At 45.8% G+C, this 18176-nt stretch overlaps 1 protein-coding gene across 1 annotated transcript in view; it reads left to right on the top strand.

Annotated features, from left to right (window-relative positions):
• Positions 1-17263, top strand: part of SRP68 (signal recognition particle 68) — a 37044-nt gene extending 19781 nt beyond the window's left edge. Inside the window, exons 9-16 of the mRNA XM_072781669.1 lie at positions 4954-5052; positions 8101-8165; positions 11401-11554; positions 12181-12275; positions 13520-13649; positions 15410-15485; positions 15930-15982; positions 16457-17263. Of these exons, the coding sequence (XP_072637770.1) occupies positions 4954-5052; positions 8101-8165; positions 11401-11554; positions 12181-12275; positions 13520-13649; positions 15410-15485; positions 15930-15982; positions 16457-16684 (900 nt within the window). The 3' untranslated portion in view covers positions 16685-17263. The remainder of the gene's footprint in view (positions 1-4953; positions 5053-8100; positions 8166-11400; positions 11555-12180; positions 12276-13519; positions 13650-15409; positions 15486-15929; positions 15983-16456) is intronic.
• The last annotated feature ends 913 nt before the right edge of the window (positions 17264-18176 follow it).

Raw genomic sequence — 18176 nt, 5'->3', positions numbered from 1 at the left:
TTTTATGACATTTAAATACTAGAACAGCAGTTTACTGAAAAGCATGGAAGGAAGAAATAATTCAGAGAGATAAGTGTCAGACCGAAAAGACTGGAGCAGAGAATTAATCCGCTGCCAAAACCCAGTTGCAAAATTCTTGGTCTCCTGAGCCAGGCTTTATGTCTTCATGTGCTAAATAATTTGCCTTTATAATTTGTTTCTGTTTTGCTTTTTTTTTTTTTTAAGATTTTATTTATTTATTCATGAGAGACACAGAGAGAGAGCCAGAGACACAGGCAGAGGGAGAAGCAGGCTCCATGCAGGGAGCCCGATGTGGGACTTGATCCCAGGTCTCCAGGATCACGCCCTGAGCTGAAGGTGGCGCGCTAAACCGCTGAGCCACCCGGGCTGCCCTGTTTTGCTTTATTAATACTTGATTCTACCTGACTTGTCACTCGTGGTTGCATTGTGACGATGTTGTCAGGCCACTCTTTTGGAAAAGGTGGCAGGTTTGATGAGTCTTATCCTTGGGTTATGGTTAATATTTTAATGTGTGAGTGAAAGGGAGACCATTTGTCCTCTTTTTTTTTTTAATTTTTTAATTTATTTATGATAGTCACGCAGAGAGAGAGAGAGAGAGGCAGAGACACAGGCAGAGGGAGAAGCAGGCTCCGTGCACCGGGAACCGGACGTGGGATTCGATCCCGGGTCTCCAGGATCGCGCCCTGGGCCAAAGGCAGGCGCTAAACCGCTGCGCCACCCCGGGATCTCCATTTGTCCTCTTTAAAACAAAAAACATCGCTGTTCTTGACGTTTGTATTCTCCTTTACCAGATTTCCATGTATTGTTTACTGGACCTTAGTCGCCCTAGGAAGGAAGGCTTAGTTCCCATTCCTTTGGTTCTCCTACCGGTGAGGTAGAGAATGTGGTCAGACTCGCCTTGTCTGTCTCTTAGCCATACCACCACCTTCCAGCAATTTTTGTAGATAAGTGAAAACAATCTGGAAACTTTTGAATAGCAGGGGGTCTCTACCTCAGGACACAACAGCTGGTTTCCCTCTGTACATGTACGTGTCCTTGAGACAGATCTTGAAGCTGTCAAAACACATCCTGGAGTGTTCCAAGTTTTATAAAAGTTGATCTCGAATTTTTTTTTTTTTTTTTTTTTTTTAGATCCAAGTAACACATTACTTCTGGGCTTAAGATTTCTGTCTCATAGGCACACCTGGGAAAAGGTGCAAGCCGACCACAAATTCTTATGCAGGGAGTTTGCTACTTGAGTTTAGGAGCACATTTTTGTTCATTCCATGGCTGACTTGGGAGGTCTGCATGTAGATGCTGAGGAATCCTGCCTCTGCATATAGAGAGGTATTTCTTGTTCTGTTGTCTTTTCAGGGTGATTTTAGCCTCCAAAATATGTATATAAATATGAGTGAAAGTAGCAAAGTACATTTTTGGCTTTCTGTTTGGAGACATTTTGCCCAGCCCAGGGAGACTCCTGAGAAGCTCTGCTACAGAGATTAGTGATCTCTGAGTCACAGTGCAGTGTGGGTGGCAGAAAATACAAGTAACTGAAGCCCTGCCCTTCTGATGGGCTTTTTCCTGCAGTGTGATTTAAGTCTTCTATAAAATGCCCAGTGTAACCTAGACTTTTGTTACACTGGGCATTGGGAAAGTTTGCTTATGTTCAGTACCTTGCTGCCAAGATGCCCTTGTTCCGAGGGAATGAGAGCAATACATGGCAGTAAAGAAGTCTAGCATTTTTGTATCTATTTATTTATTTATTTATTTTGAGCTACACTCTCTTTACAGGAAAGCAGAACCTGTGTAGCTGGCGAAATAAAGTTTACTCTTCTTTTACTTTATATACCCATTGCCCCAAACATTGACCCCCACCTTTTTTTTTTTTTTTTTTTAAGATTTTATTTTTTTATTCATGAGACACACAGAAAGACAGGCTATGACAGAGGGAGAAGCAGGCTCCCTGTGGGGAACCGGATACAGGACTCGATCCCAGGACCACAGGATTGTGGCCTGAGCTGAAGGCAGCCACCCAGGTGCCCTGAGCCCCACCCTTCTTAAAATGGTGTTGGTGGCATATCTGCCGGATTGCATGGCATCAAAATTGATTCACGAGCTCAGTGTGTCTCCAGTGTGTGTGTGCACCTGCTGCCAACTCTATTCACAGATCCTATTCAGTTGTTAACTGTTACATGGCTCCCCCAGTCCACAGGATTTGTACTTCAAAAAATTTGGCCATCAAGTTTGACTAAGTTATTACAGTCTTGCTAACTTGAGGTGCTGCTTAATAGTGTTTTATGTGAAGTGTTTCTCTGCGCTGTGGAGTATACTAGACACTTGAACATCTGTGGCTGTTTATGCTTGAATTAATGAAAATTTCTTCTTTTTATATATATATTTTTTAAAGACTTTATTTATTTATTCATAGAGACACAGAGAGAGAGAGAGAGAGAGAGGCAGAGACACAGGCAGAGTGCGAAGCAGGCTCCATGCAGGGAGCCTGACGTGGGCCTCGATCCACGGTCCCCAGGATCACACCCCAGGCTGCAGGCAGCTCTAAACCGCTGCGCCACAGGGGCTGCCCGAATTAATGAAAATTTCAAGTGCTCAGTAGCCAACTGTGGCTAATGACTGCTGTACTAGACAGTGCAGCTAGAGAGCATTTCCATCCATTACAGAATGTTCTTTTTTTAAATAAAGATTTTATTCTTTTTAAAAAGGTTTTATTTGACAGAGCGAAAGTGAGCACAAACAAAAACGGGGGGCAAAAGAGGGAGAAGTAGGTTTGCTGCTGTGCAGGGAGCCCAATGCAGGGCTCCATCCCAGGACCCTGGGATCATGAGCTGAGCTTAAGTTAAGGAAGATGCTTAACCAACTGAGCCACCCAGTGGCGTCTCAATAAAGATTTTATTTTTATATAATTCCTATCCCCAATGAACGTGGGCCCAGACTCACAACCCGGAGATCAAGAGTCACATGTTTCCCTGGATTGTGCCAGCCAAGTGCCCCATCACAGAAAGTTCTGTTGGACAGTGCTGTGGTTTCAGTAAATTAATAGTGGCTATGTTTGCCTTTAGAAATTTAAAGAATTGGGATCCCTGGGTGGTGCAGCGGTTTGGCGCCTGCCTTTGGCTCAGGGCGCGATCCTGGAGACCCGGGATCGAGTCCCACGTCGGGCTCCCGGTGCATGGAGCCTGCTTCTCCCTCTGCCTATGTCTCTGCCTCTCTCTCTCTCTCTCTCTCTCTCTGTGTGACTATCATAAAAAAAAAAAATTAGAAATTTAAAGAATGACTGTGCCACTGATTTTTTCCTAAGTTAGTGAGCACCAGGAAAGTCAATACAAATAGAAAAGTATGTTTGATTTATATTGAGTAATTTACAAGGAAGTGTTTTTTTTTCCCCCAACATTGGAAACTAGGAATAACATAAGAGTTCTTAAGAGAAGAAAAGGTTTTTCTTTAAGCTCCTACCAACGACTTAAAGGAGTGGGCAGTAATGGGTATTCTTTTGGGCTATCTTCGAGGTCAGTTGAATGTCAAGGGATCAGATTGGATGTTTCTGTGGAAAGTCAAATATAATAATGGAGTGTTGATCTTTTAATGTCACAGTGGGTCTGGTGGCGACACAAGTTCATCTCCTTTCTGCCTCTCATCCACTCCTACCTGCTCAGTCAGATTCTTTAGAATGGTAATGTGGTTCGGCAGGCACTTAGTTAATGAATCACTTTTCCCTTATCCCAGCTGGCGACGCCCTTGAACTTGTGCAAAGACTGTCATGGAGTGCTTGTCAATCTCAGCATAACCATGGGGAATATCTAGGTGCAGAATTTCTGTGGTGCAGGGAGCTTCGTATGATACTTAGAGGAAATATATTTTTGACTTGATATTGGTTAGTAACATTACTCACTTGCTTGGACCAGTATCTGGAAGTCTTTGGGGTTACATTTGTAAGAGTAACTCTGCTGGCACACAGTAGAGCTTAAAGACCATTTGTTCTGGGATCCCTGGGTGGCGCAGCGGTTTAGTGCCTGCCTTTGGCCCGGGGCGCGATCCTGGAGACCCGGAATCGAATCCCACGTCGGGCTCCCTGCATGGAGCCTGCTTCTCCCTCTGCCTGTGTCTCTGCCTCTCTCTCTCTCTCTCTGTGTGACTATCATAAAAAAAAAAAAAAAAAAAGACCATTTGTTCCATGTGCCAGAGTTCAGGGATGTCAGGTGCAGGTCCTGAACAGAGGTGAAATGGTGGAGGAAAGTGGTAGAAAGTTCAATGATAGAAAAAAATTTAAAGCATCTATTGTTTGACAGTTTCGGATCAATTGTACAGATTTATTTATTTTTTTAAATTCACGATAGACAGGCAGAGGGAGAAGCAGGCTCCATGTAGGAAGCCCGATGTGGGACTTGATCCCGGGACTCCAGGATCATACCCTGGGCCAAAGGCAGGCGCTAAACGGCTGACCCACCCAGGGATCCCCAGATTTTTTTTTTTTTTAAGATTTTATTTATTTTTTCATGAGAGACACGGAGAGAGAGGCAGAGACACGGGAAGAGGGAAGAGAAGCAGGTTGTATGCAGAGAGCCCGATGCGGGACTCAATCCCAGGACTCTGGGATCACGCCCTGAGCCAAAGCAGATGCTCAACCATTGAGCTACCCAGGTGTCCCAGTTGTATGGATTCTTTTTCAGTACGTTCACTTTATAGTTACACATACATGTGTATATATAAAATTCCATTTCCATATGAACAATGGATAAGACTATAAGAAAAATCTTAACCTGGTGGAGACTAGTGACAATTGAAACAATCTGTGATTTGGGGTGTTTCTGCTGGATATGTATGTGTGTTTGTGTGTGTGTGTATAATGGGGAGAATCAAGGCACTATGCCTTCCTCCCATTAGAATACTTTGGCTTACTCAGAGGAAAATTTTGTGCTGCATTCTGCCTTTGTTTAGGCTGAAAGTGAAGAAACCAAGGAGCGTCTGTTTGAATCAATGCTCAGTGAGTGTCGGGACGCCATCCAGGCTGTTCGGGAAGAGCTCAAGCCAGATCAGGTAGGACTGTCAGCTGGGCCACCGACTCTTGCTCTGGGCTTAGGTCCTTCTCAGTTTGTGTGTCTCATTCTCGGGGTGGAGGCTGGTCAAGGGGGAGGGAGGCAGTGGTCTGAGTGCACAGACTCTTAGCCATGGTATTTTTAGATCTAGTGATGGGCTGACAAATGACAGAAGCCTCTGAACTCCATTAGGTTGAGAAATTTTCTCTCCATCCTGTTCTTCTAATGGGTTCATTTTTTACCTGCTAAGCCTTTGGTCTCAAACTCATGGCTCCAGGTGGACGTTTCCAGTGCTTCCTTTTCCTAATGTCAGTATAATTCATTTGGTCATCCAGGCTGAAAACCTCAGGACTGTCTTTGTGTCTCTCTTCCCTGTCACTAGAAACCCTACTAATTCTCCCTTTGGCTTCATTCTCCACTTTTCCATCTCCCACCTCTGCCCTGTTTCTGATTAGCCTTTTTTTTTTTTTTAAAGATTTACTTATTCATGAGAGACATAGGGAGAGAAAGGCAGAGACACAGAGGGAGAAGCAGGCTCCATGCAGGGATCCCGATGTGGGACTCGATCCCGGGTCCCCAGGATCACACCCTGGGCCGAAGGCAGGTGCTAAACCACTGAGCCACCCAGGCATCCCTCTGATTAGCCTTTTGTTGTCCTATTCCTAGATTGCCACAGTGATCTGATGGCTTCTCCCATCTTGGTCTGGGTCCAGTTCTCCAGGTCTTTCCTTCCCAGCAGCAAAAGTGGGATCTTTCTGGACCCCATCTCCCAGGTCTAGAGAGTGGGCTCCAAACTTTTCATGATCACCCCATAAGTAAAATTGATCATGTACCTCTTATACATTTATTTGTAAATTATATACTTAATTATTCAGTAGAAATAAGATAAATAGAAGTTCCCTTTTTTTTTTTTTTTTTTTAAGATTTTATTTATTTACTCATGAGAGGCAGAGAGAGGCAGGCTCCATGCAGGGAGCTTGATGCGGGACTTGATCCCAAGACTCCAGGACCACGCCCTGGGCCAAAGGCAGGCACCCAACTGCTGAGCCACCCAGGCATCCCGATAAACAGAAATTCTAATGTTGTTCCTGTATCACACTCTTCAGGTCGTGTGCACCCTGCTTGAGAGCTCCTTGGTCCAGCAAATGCAGTTCCAACTCTGTGAGCTGGTGTCTATTTCCAGATATTTTGTTCTTCCCTTCTGGGTCCTCTGCCTCAAGCTGCTATACTCACCGTCTGGTTAATATGCCTTTCCCACTCTGGTGCACTCCTTCTGTGCTCCTTTCTCTCCTCACACCTGGCTTGTCCATCTTCTCCCTCCTCACCTGTCCAAACCTTACCTGGTGTTCAGTGTCCAGCTCATAGCTCATCTCTGAGAAGCTTGCCTGCACCATCCTAGCCCAGTGTCACCCCACACTCTAAATATTTGGTACTAAAAATAAATAAATAGATAGATAGATAGATAGATAATAAATAAATGTTTGGTACTTGTGGCTATAATTGATAGTTAACCAAGAATTGCCTTTTTAAATATTTTATATTTTTTTATGCTTTTTTCAAGATTATAAGCATATAAAAAGCAGCTATGTAGTTAGCATCTGCCCATGGTACCTTGAGTATAAAACATTCATAAGTATTAAGCTTTAGTCCCATTTCCTTTTCTCATTAAGTTGTCCTTATATACTCTACTTCCCTTCATCCACTTAACAAGAGCCCTGCCCTCCATCATTCACCATGAACTCATAGCAGTTGTAGGGACACCTCTCAGAGTGTAATGAAGATGGTGATACCAAGGTGTCTTAGTTTCTCCTGTGGCTACTATAACATTACCACAAACTTATTTTCTTACAGCTTTGGGTGGTTGTTAATCTAAAAGTACATAGAGCTGTGCTCCTGTAGAAGTTCTCTTTTCAAAAAAAAATATTTGGGATCCCTGGGTGGCGCAGCGGTTTGGCGCCTGCCTTTGGCCCAGGGCGTGATCCTGGAGACCCGGGATCGAATCCCACGTCGGGCTCCCGGTGCATGGAGCCTGCTTCTCCCTCTGCCTGTGTCTCTGCCTCTCTCTCTCTCTGTGTGACTATCATAAATAAACAAAAATAAATTAAAAAAAAAAAAAAAAAACAAAAAAAACAAAAACAAAAAAAAATATTTATTTTAGAGGGGGAGAAAGAGCCTTTGAGCAGGGGGAGGGGTTGAGGTAGAGGGAAAGAATCTCAAGCAGACTCCATGCTAATTGTGGAGCCCATGGGGGGCTGGATCCCACAACCCTAAGATCATGACCTGAGCCAAAATCAAGAGTCGAATGCTTAACTGAACACCTCCAGGTGCCCCTCCTTTGGAAGTTCTAAGGGAGAAAGCCATTTCCAGCATGCCAGGGAATGCAATATCCAACTTCTAGAGGCCGTCTACACTTCTTGCCTTATGACCCCTTCCTCCATGTTCAGAGCCAGCAGCTCAGCACCTTCACTCCTCTCTGACTCTGCTTCTATCCCAGGACCTTCTCTCTGTCACTGGCCCTCCTGCCTCCCTCCTAGAAGGAACCTGTAATTACACTGGGCCTACCTGGATAATCCAGGCTAATTAAGAGATCCTTCATCACATCTCTTACCATGTGAGGTAACACCTTCATAAGTCCTGGAGTTAGGACATATCTTTAGGAGCCATTATTCAGCCAACTGCAAAAGGCTGAGCTGACAGCCTAAGGGGTTGGATCTCAGGACGTGGGTCTAAGGCACAAACCCTAAAATGGAGCCATGGGCCATGGACTGTCTGCTGTTCATGCTTTAGGTCTGGAGACTGGGAGCAGTGGGTAGGAAGCTTGGCTAGCCATTACTCGGACCTCTTAAGTCCAGTTTTTAGATGCTCATGACAACCGAGTGGCCTTGCTGTTCTAGAATATGCTCAGGAGGTCTTTGATATATCAAGAGCCTTAATTTACTAGAGCCTATGCCCATGTCCAGGGCACTTTGGGGACCACACCATGGAATGAGGCGGTCAGAGCCAAGGACAGGGTCAGCTGTCTTATCTTTACCTTTATTGATTTCTGCAGAAACAGAGAGATTACACCCTTGACGGGGAGTCGGGAAAGGTATCTAATCTTCAATACCTGCACAGGTAAGGGCTATAATTTTTTTTACTTTTTAACAGTGTTGTAGAATGTATCATTGGAATGAAAGAATATACATAGTGTTCAGATATGTTTTAATTTCTGATTCATTATATAGCAAATAATATGTATATATGCCTGTTTTATCATACAAGAGTGTATATGTTGCAAATAAAGAGTATGTATGTTGCATTTGTATATTATTCTATTACACCAATAATTTTAAATTTTATACATTAAGAATGAGAATACAGCCGGTAACTTTGAGCTCCCTGTGGCCCCACCCTGGTTATTTCTCTCTCTTCTGGAGGTAACCACTATCCTCCTGGTGCTGGGCTCCTACGTTATGCTCCTCTATGTTCTGAATATATTGTCATCCCTTTTACATTTAAGTTCAATTTCAGTTCAGGTTTGTTCTATTTGGACTTCGTTTTTGAGTGCGGTGTAAGATCTTCACATTTTTGCACGAGGATGGATTGTTCCAGTACAATTTACTGACAACACCATCCTTTTCCCACTCACCCACAGTGCTAGTTCCATCAGGTGTGCATCCCATTTTCTCCTCTTCTGGACACTCTTCCGCTCTGCTCATTTATTTTCTGTACTTGCCCAGGACAGTGAATGTGATTTGGTAGTAAGTCTTGATGTCTGGTGGAGCACATCCTCCACCAGGTTTTCCCTCAGACATAGCTAGATTTCTCTTTCCTTTACTCTTTTATATACATTTTAAATCACCTTGTCAAGTTTAATTTTGTTTTAAAGGTTGGATTATTCTGTTCATCCAGAAGAGTAGCATTTTTGGAACTTTGTGGAGAGGAGTAAAATGACTTGGGAAAACTGCACTTCTCATCAGATTCTGTGCCCCGTGTTCCGTGTAACCTTGAAGTCTTCATTGCTTAGTTACTACTTGTAACTTTTTAGTGAACCTGGCACTGTTTTCAGCCATTCCCTTAACCCCTCCTTTTTTTGTAAAAACAAAACTATGCAAATACCTCTCCACTCTGTACCTTATTCTGTTTTAGGGAATTCAATATTATATGAATGTCAAATTCAATGCCAGATGATTCCGAGGGGTATTGAGCAGGAAGGACTGTTTGATGTCCTCTATTCAGCATCCTGTGAAAAAGCCGAGGCCCAGGAGGTTAAGGGTTGTGTTTGTAGTAAACAGCCACAGAGAATCAGTCAGGGGTAGGTCCAACTTCCTAACCTTAAAAAGACCCTGAGAGCTTCAACAGGGCTCAGAAAACCTTCAAATTGTGATGCGCCCATGCCCTTGCATCTTTCCTCCCACCTTCACATCTAGCAGCTGTCAGAATCCTGGATTTCAGTTAGGAACTGGAGCCCAGAGGTGCTTGGGTGACTCAGTCAGTTAGGCATCTGCCTTGGGCTTGAATCATGATCTCAGGGTCCTGGGATCAAACCTTGTGTCAGGGCTCTCTGCTCGGTGGGGAACGTGCTTCTCTCTCTGCCCCTCCTCCTGCTTTTGCACATGAGCTCTCTGTCAAATAATCTTTAAAAGAAAAAAGGAACTGGAGTTCAGCTTTTGGGTAAATTGACACCAGGAATCAGGTAGCTCTTGTATTTTAATAAAACTTTGTAAAGAGGTATCTAAATTTCTCCACCACTCTGAATAATACTTGGAGAGTCTCTTTTTTCTGAAAAGCTTTAGGAAAATCCATCTCCTGACCTTTCTTTCCCATTTCTCAGAAGCAGCCACTTTTAATTCTTTAAACAAATTTTCTTGGCATTTACCTCTATGTCTCCAAATGACGTGTGTGTTGCTACTTACTGATTTTTGGATTTAGGTATTTTGCCCCACTTCTCAGGATAGCCCTCACTCCTCTGTTCCCACTCTCCACCCCCACTCTTCTGATCTCCCAGATGACTTCCTTACAGGCCTTCTCATTTTGTGTACCATTTTAGTTTCTAAGGGCTTGTGTGTGTTCTTTGAATATTGATTTTTTTTATTAAGGTTTTTTTTTGTTTGTTTGTTTTTTGTTTTGAGAGAGTGCTGAGCAGGAAGCCTGACTTGGGGCTGGATCCCAGGATCCTGAGATCATGGCCTGAGCCAAAAGCAGACACTTAACCAGCTGAGCCACCCAGGCGCCCCTGAATATTGATTTAAAAAAAAAAAAAAGTTTCTCATTCTAAGCTTATGACCAGAAAGTCTTCCCTCTCTGGGATTATTAATAATGGTTTTCTGAAATTTTCTTCTTCCTTCCAAGTCTGATTCTTCCAAGTTGTTTTCTCCTCCCCTTGGTTTTGATCTGTTCTGTCTTGTTAGATGTTTTTCTTAGCTGGTGATTCATTAACATCTACTCCTGTTAAAGAATATGGCTTGTGTAGTGGGAACTCCGCATTTGTGTGCAGGGCTCATAGCTGTGGGCTTCACTGGAGGTGTTCTACCCAATACCCTGACTCCAAAATCTTGGAGGGCCTTTCCTTGGGTGGGTCAGAGCCCCAGAATGTACAGGCAGCTCCTGTTCTAGAAGCCGAGTAGGAGAAGGCTAGAGGGCCAACACCTGGGACTTGACAGTCTCTTCATCCCCAGTGTTTATGGTGGAGCCCTGACTTCAACTCCAGGCTGTATCTTCCCCTAAGGATGTCTCCAGTCTTCTACCAGAGTAGGATGGAGATCTAGAACCCTAAACACTTGACTCCCAAAATGCTTTTTAAACAGACTTTTCAGTTGTTACTGTATTTTTATCTTTAAGTATTATAAGAGATTTTCCAGGTGGTACAGTTAAAATTAGCAGGCATCATCTGTGGTACATACAGGTGTTCAGTACAAGACTGTCCCTAAGTATTTTCTGAGAAGAGAAGGTCATCGGATGAGTAGGAGCAGCTGTTCTGCAAGCTCAGTATCCTTGTAGTGTGGGCTAGGCAGTTAACAAATCCTTATTCCAGGAACAGGCTTGCCATCCATGGATCATCTCAAGGACTAACATTGACCTCTGAAGTCAGTAGCTTTGTGGCTCTTTAAGACAGGAACAGGGATATAATTCCAGCTAAAACCAAATTTCATCATAAGATCTCATAGCAGTTCCTTGCAGATTTGCCACTGAATAGCAGCCAGAATTGAGGGCCCCTTGAGCTTAAGACCCAGGTCAAATGGCCCTGCTGTGTGACACGCCCTCGCCCCCACACCCTTCCCCTAGGTCAGTCCCAACTTGTGGTCCAGAGCTCTTCTCAGAACGCCAGCTTCCCTGAGTATAACCTGAGCTGACGTGTGGTACATTCCAGCTACCTGACTTATATCAAGCTGTCAACGGCCATCAGGCGGAACGAGAACATGGCTAAGGGGCTGCAGAAAGCACTACAGCAGCAGCCAGAAGATGAGAGCAAGCGCTCGCCACGGCCCCAGGACCTCATCCGGCTCTATGACATCATTCTACAGGTGACCCTCAAGGACTGGGGAAGCCAGAATGACTTAGCTTTGCATAGTGAAGGGCTGTGACTTGCAGCAGCTGTTAGTGTCTCAGGAAGGAAGGCCTTGCTCTCGCTCAGCAGTGCATGAGCCCCACAGCTCAATGTGTTGATGTGTAGAGTCCAGCAAACCCTCAGGTATTCACTGAGCACTTCGCCTGTGCAAGATCCTCTCCCACATGCCTGGGACTTCCTGAGACCTGAGGCCACACTGTCTTGGCTGCTGGGAGTTGGTCAGTGAGTAAGGTTGAGAGACACATGCACCCCATTCAGGCATCTGTGGGAGATGCCACACAGAGGGCCACTCTGAAATGAAAGCTCAGAGCCGAGAGATCCCCTATAGCTGACTTGGTCTGAGAAGTCTTGGAGGGAGGTAAAGTGTGAGCAGAGTCATGAAGGACAAACAGGCTTTTGGTAGCAGAGAGTGGGTGGCGGTGACACTAGGTGGATCTGCTGCCAAGCCACTCCTCTGGAGTTTTCCATTACTTCTGACCTGGGCTCTCTTTTTGCCTGTGTGTGTGTGTTTTTATAAGGTCTCTTGTCAAAGACCCAATGTGAGGCCTGCTCTTCCTGAGTTTTCTTGTATCTCTCATGCAGAATCTGGTGGAATTGCTCCAGCTTCCTGGGTTAGAGGAGGACAGAGCCTTCCAGAAAGAGATAGGCCTCAAGACTCTGGTGTTTAAGGCTTACAGGTAAGGTCCTATGAGGTGGATGGGGCTCTCCTGTGCTGCCCACTGGCTCTGTACGCCCTGGGAGCATGGGCCAGACTCCAGAAGATTGGGGGTTGTCTGTGTGGTTACCTTGAACAGTCAGCCCAGCATGTTCAAAGGAAGCTTTTGCTAAAGGTGGTGACAGGGAGTTTTTAGTCTACCTCGTTTGCTCTTTGGATAGGGCGGGGAAGGGGGGAGCACACGTTAATGGTCTTCTCCCTCCTCTTCCCTCCTTCCTCCCTGTGGGAAAGGGACAAGTGTAAAAGGCAAGTCGTTAACAAAACTAGAGTGGAACTTGAACTGAATTAGGCGAAAGCTAAGCCTCCATTTTATTTTTTATTTATTTATTTTATTATTATTTAAAATTTTTTTTAATTTTTATTTATTTATTTATTTATTTATTTTTAATTTTTATTTATTTATGATAGTCACACTCAGAGAGAGAGAGAGAGAGAGAGAGAGAGGCAGAGACACAGGCAGAGGGAGAAGCAGGCTCCATGCACCGGGAGCCCGACGTGGGATTCGATCCCGGGTCTCCAGGATCGCGCCCTGGGCCAAAGGCAGGCGCTAAACCGCTGCGCCACCCAGGGATCCCTATTTTTTTATTATTATTATTTTTTAAATGAATCATGTTATTTGCAACTTGGAGGTAGTCTGTGTGGAGCAAGATAGGGGTGTGTAATTGCCGTGCCCCTATCTGGCCCTCACACCCCAGCACTCTCTGACTCCAGTATGCCCCATTTGTGCTCTTGTCAGCCTCCCTCCTGGCCCATGTGGACCCTTCTGTCAGGGACCAACAGCCCTCAGGCTTTTTTAACCCCAGTGGAGTAATTTCCATTAAGAAGATTCTGGGTTTGGTTTTTGAAAAAGAGATGAGCAGAGCTGAGTGAGCAGGCTGGATGTGTGGGCAGTGGGTGGGATTTCTCTTTGGGTGGGGCAGCGTTCCTTCTTTGTTCTTGTCCCACCTTCAGCCACATCTTTTGGGAGCAGGAGAGTCAGTAACTAGAAGACAGTGGGTCTTGGACTGTGCAAGACCTGCACAGTCAGCTGTGGGCATGGGGAAGAGAGAGGGTGGCCTGGTGAGCCTGGGCATGGAGAACGTCAGGGTCTTGCATGCGGTGATCCTGAGGTTGAGAAACCTGTTTCCAAATCTAAATTTGAAGGAAAGCCTTGGTCTCAGGTAATTGTTGCTCTAGAATTCTCTGGTTCTTTCCCTTCCCTGCCAGGTGTTTTTTCATTGCTCAGTCCTATGTGTTGGTGAAGAAGTGGAGCGAAGCCCTCGTCCTGTATGACCGAGTCCTGAAATATGCAAATGAAGTAAATTCGGATGCTGGGGCCTTCAGGAACAGCTTAAAGGTGTGCTGCTGGTCTTTGTCCCCAAGCCCAAGAAGCTTGTGTGGTGAGGCCTCCTCAGGGCCAATCCTGCCTGCCAGCCAAGGGTGTGGTGCAGCCCTAAGTGCCCGGGAACTGTGCTCCAGGCCTGAGATGGACTCGGGTACTAAGAAGGAAAGCCATTCCTGTGGTTAAAATAAACCTGAAATATTGCTCTCAGACTCAGCTACATGGTCTAGTCACCTGGAAAGAGTTTTAAAAGATGACTATCTGAGTCCCACCCCCAGAGGTCCTGGTTCCTTCCAATCCCAGTGGTGTCAGGGGTGTGCACTGGGATCTTGTAAGGCACCTCAGTGACTGTTGATAGGCAGCCACGCCAAGAACCACTGATGAAGCCTTTCCCCACAAAGTTTGCCTGCACCAGCAGCAGCATTTGGGAACTTGTGAGAAATACAGGCTCCCAGGCCCTACTCCAGGCCCACTGAGTCAAAATCTGGATTTAGCAATCCCCCCAGGAGATTTGGGTATACGTTAAAGCTTGCCTACTGATCGAAAGTACCTGGTGGTGTGGTTCATTCTACTGCTTGTTGAATTGGACAGCTGGCTTTTTAAGCTGCAGACTGCTGTGATATGTAAGGATCGAAGCACCAGCCAGTCCAAGGAATCCATCCAGGCACATTACTTATTAGCGTAGACTTTTTTTTTTTTTTAAGATTTTATTTTATTTATTCATGAGAGATAGAGAGGCAGAGACACAGGCAGAGGTCCCTGCAGGGAGCCCAATGTGGGACTCAATCCTGGGACGCCAGGATCATGCCCTGAGCCGAAGGTAGATGCTCAACCAGTGAGCCACCCAGGCGTCCCATGTAGACCGTTCAGAAAGGGAAGCTAGGATTACCTTGGTCAGGCCAGTGCGGGAGCCTCTGCTCTCTGGGTGTTCGCCTGTTCCCTCAGAATGGCACCAGGTTCTGGGGTAACATACACGCCAGGCTTCTGCCTTCAGAGAGCTTGCAGTTTTGTTGAGCCATAGACTTGGCGTGCAGATAGGAGGTCCTCGAGGAAGGGTGGAGATAGGAAGGCGTTGATGAGGGGGTGTGTGACCAGCATGGCGGCAGCGTAATGATGGGGTGTCTTTGACCCCAGGATGTAGAGGCAGACTGTGTGGATGGTTGTCCCAGGAGGGAGGAAGAGGCATTTACAAATCCACGTCTGACCTAAGTCTAAGGCCAGAGACGGGAGGGGTTCAGATCTTTCTCGATTTTGCCAAGTGAGAGATTGCAGCCTCCCACAGGGCCCCTCTATGCTTCAGTCTCCTCCTCTGTAAAGCGGAGTACAGGTTAATTCAGGATTGTTACGAAAATGGAATTAGCAATTGTGTGAACTGCTCAGAATGCGCCTGGCCCATCGTGCATGTAGCATGTGATATACTTATTTCCAATAGAGGTATCCTCACTAGTGTCTCCAGGCGTTATTATTTTAAGCCATGGCATACCCTTTCCCCTCTGAAACAAGCTTGTGCTTTTTTTTGTTTTGTTTTTAAGTAGGTTCCACACTCACCATGGGGCTTGACCTCCCGGTCCTGAGATTAAGAGTCACATACTCTACCAACTAAGCCAGCCAGGCATCCCAAGTGTTTTTTGTTTTTTATTAATAGGGTAAACCATTTATAAAGTCTGAAATCCTGTGAAGATGCTGGTGGGATCACTTAGCTCAGTCAGGTTAACTTGGCACACTTATCTGACCTGGCTCTGGCTCGTGAGTACATGTTTTCTGAATCGTTACAGGACCTGCCCGATGTGCAAGAGCTCATCACTCAAGTGAGGTCAGAAAAGTGTTCTCTGCAGGCAGCAGCAATCCTGGGTGAGCCACTTGCCTGTTCTTTGCTGACTGTGTTCCCAAATTTCCTTTGCTGCTAGCCCTCTTCTCTCCTGCCCCCTACATTGCTGTTTTGGTTCATCCAAAAGGTGTTTTTGTTTTGTTTTGGGTTTTTTTGCCATAATTTCTGCCACATGAAGGCGTCAAATTGTGTGGAAGAACTTAGAGAACCAGTTACGTGGTCCCTTCTCCCTAACAGTATTTTCTTGTACAACCATCAGGGCTCCATTGGCCTGACAGCATAGCTTCTGGGGTTTATCATCTGTTTGCACTCCTTAGCAGGCTTTCACCTAGGAAAGAAAGGGCTAACCTCCTCATGTGTTGGCTGCTTTTGTTCTTGGGATTTAGATCCCATAGGTGTGACAGGTGTCATTTGTGACTGTAACATGTTAAGTCCCTGTTCTTACCCAATCCCTATGCAACTTTCAGATGCAAGTGACTCCCACCAACCGGAGACTTCTTCCCAAGTCAAGGACAACAAGGTATGTCTGGACTTTGGAGGAATAAAGAGGAGAATTCATAACTCCCTGGAGATGTATGCTCAGTTATAGAATGGAGAAACTAATTTCTAAGTAAACACCCTGCTTGCCTCCCTTCTTTTACTCCAAAACCTCAAAGCTGGTTGTATAAGGTTTCTTAGTATCAGCTAGATGGTCCCAGATAAGGAGCTTAGGAACTCGTGCTGTACAGAGCAGCTGGCTAGGAACTCTGCCTGGGACCGCCCCTCCCCCCCCAAGGTACCTGTGCCCTAGTCCTGGCCCATGCCTCTCTCAACCTCTCCAGGTTTAGTGACTCTCAGCTATGAGCTGGGGACGTGAAGGCACCCTCGTAGCAGATTTGTGGGGATCAAAGTGAGCTAGCATGTAGGCTCTGAACTGGGTACTCAGCATGTAGTGAATGTTCCATCGGTGATCTGTGACTAACTCCTGGGTTCCTCCCTTTGATTTGACTCCCAGCCTCTGGTTGAACGGTTTGAGACATTCTGCTTGGACCCTTCCCTCGTCACCAAGCAAGCCAACCTTGTGCACTTCCCGCCAGGATTCCAGCCTATCCCCTGCAAGCCTTTGTTCTTTGACCTGGCCCTCAACCATGTGGCTTTCCCACCCCTCGAGGACAAGTTGGAGCAGAAGACCAAGAGTGGCCTCACTGGATACATCAAGGGCATCTTTGGATTCCGGAGCTAACCAGGCTCTTCTTGGGGGCAAGGGGAGATTCTCACTCTTCATCTGTATTGTGAGAAAACCCTAGCAAGTTCCATGATATTAAATCCAGGTCTGCATTGGCCCCGGGCAAGAGTGTATCATCCTCAGCCCTGCGTCCCTATGTCTTGTGTGTTTGTGCACTTAACATTCTTAACCGGTGTGCTCAAAGGGGACCCTGCTGTCTTCTGGTGGATGTGTGCGGGATTCCTCTGTCCGCACCTCCTGGGGGAAGGGCCACTGCCACCTGGCCCCATGGGAGCCGTGCTTGGGTGGGTCCACTCCAGGCATAGATGGGAGCTCGGAACTTTGTCGTGTTTCTTCAGTATCACGAATTTGAAATGGACTCCTCCTCGCTGTGAGCATCCATCCAGAGTCCCGTGAAGAGTCTGTGACCAGGAACCACTGGCAGCATCACCCCACAACTACAGTCAGCCTTATGCCCTGTCACCTCCAAGTGGAAGTTAAGTTTCAGAACAAGCAAAGAGCTCTATTTTTAGAAGAAATGTGTTACACTCAGAAATGATGAAAACAAATCTTATATTAAAAGGCAAAGATGCTGGAGACTGTGCCCATTTTTTTACATGCCCTCACACACATCTGGTCCTAGTTCTCTCCTAGGGGCCTTGTCACACAGTCCTGTCCTGTCAGGTGTCCCCTGACTTCTGACAGCTCAGATGTGTCTGATGCCAGTTAAGACCTGTTAGAGGCAGTTTCTGAAATATTTAGATGCCATAAATTATATTTAAATCAGTTTCCCTTTTTTTTTTTTTTTTTTTTTAACTAAGCTCTACACCTGACATGGGTCTCAAACTCCTGACCCTGAGATCAAGAGTCACGTGCTCAGCCTACTAAGCCAGCCAGGTGCCCCCAGTTTCATTTTTAGGTTTTTCCCTTAGTGACCCTTTTCTGTTTGTCATTGCATCAATAATAGAAGTCCCAAAAGCAGTAAAGAAAGAAGGAATAAAGGTGATTTAGACGAGATATATCTGAAACCTCTGAATCCCTTTGGAGATGGAACCTCACTTCCCCATAGGAAAGCAGAGCCACCATGGGAAATGTTGGCTTCAATGTGGCACAAAGCTGGAGCTGACTAGAGCAGCTTGAAGGGAAGGCTGGGTGGTTAAAGATCTGAGAACTTTATTTCAAGCTGGAACCCACTGTGGCCATGGCTGTGCCTCTCGTTTTCCCAGGGAACTGCAGAGGGGTTGCCGGAAGTTAGAAGATGGGAAGACAAATCAGACTTCTTTGTTAGAATTGAATGTTGTCAAGGACTCTAGATGCTCAGATTGTGGTCTCTGCTACCTGCAGGATTTGCTTTGGGTCAGAGAGCTTTAGGAAGCTGATTTTGTTTATTTATTTGAGGGAGCGGGAGAAGCCATCTCCCTACCAAGCAGGGAGCCCAGACTCAGGGCTCAATCCCAGGATGCTGGGATCATGACCTAAGCCAAAGGCAGATGCTTAACCTACTGAGCCA

This window comes from Canis lupus, chromosome 16 (genome assembly GCF_048164855.1).
Source record: "Canis lupus baileyi chromosome 16, mCanLup2.hap1, whole genome shotgun sequence".
NCBI classification, from domain to species: Eukaryota; Metazoa; Chordata; class Mammalia; order Carnivora; family Canidae; genus Canis; species Canis lupus.
This window is presented reverse-complemented; position numbering and strand designations above follow the sequence as displayed.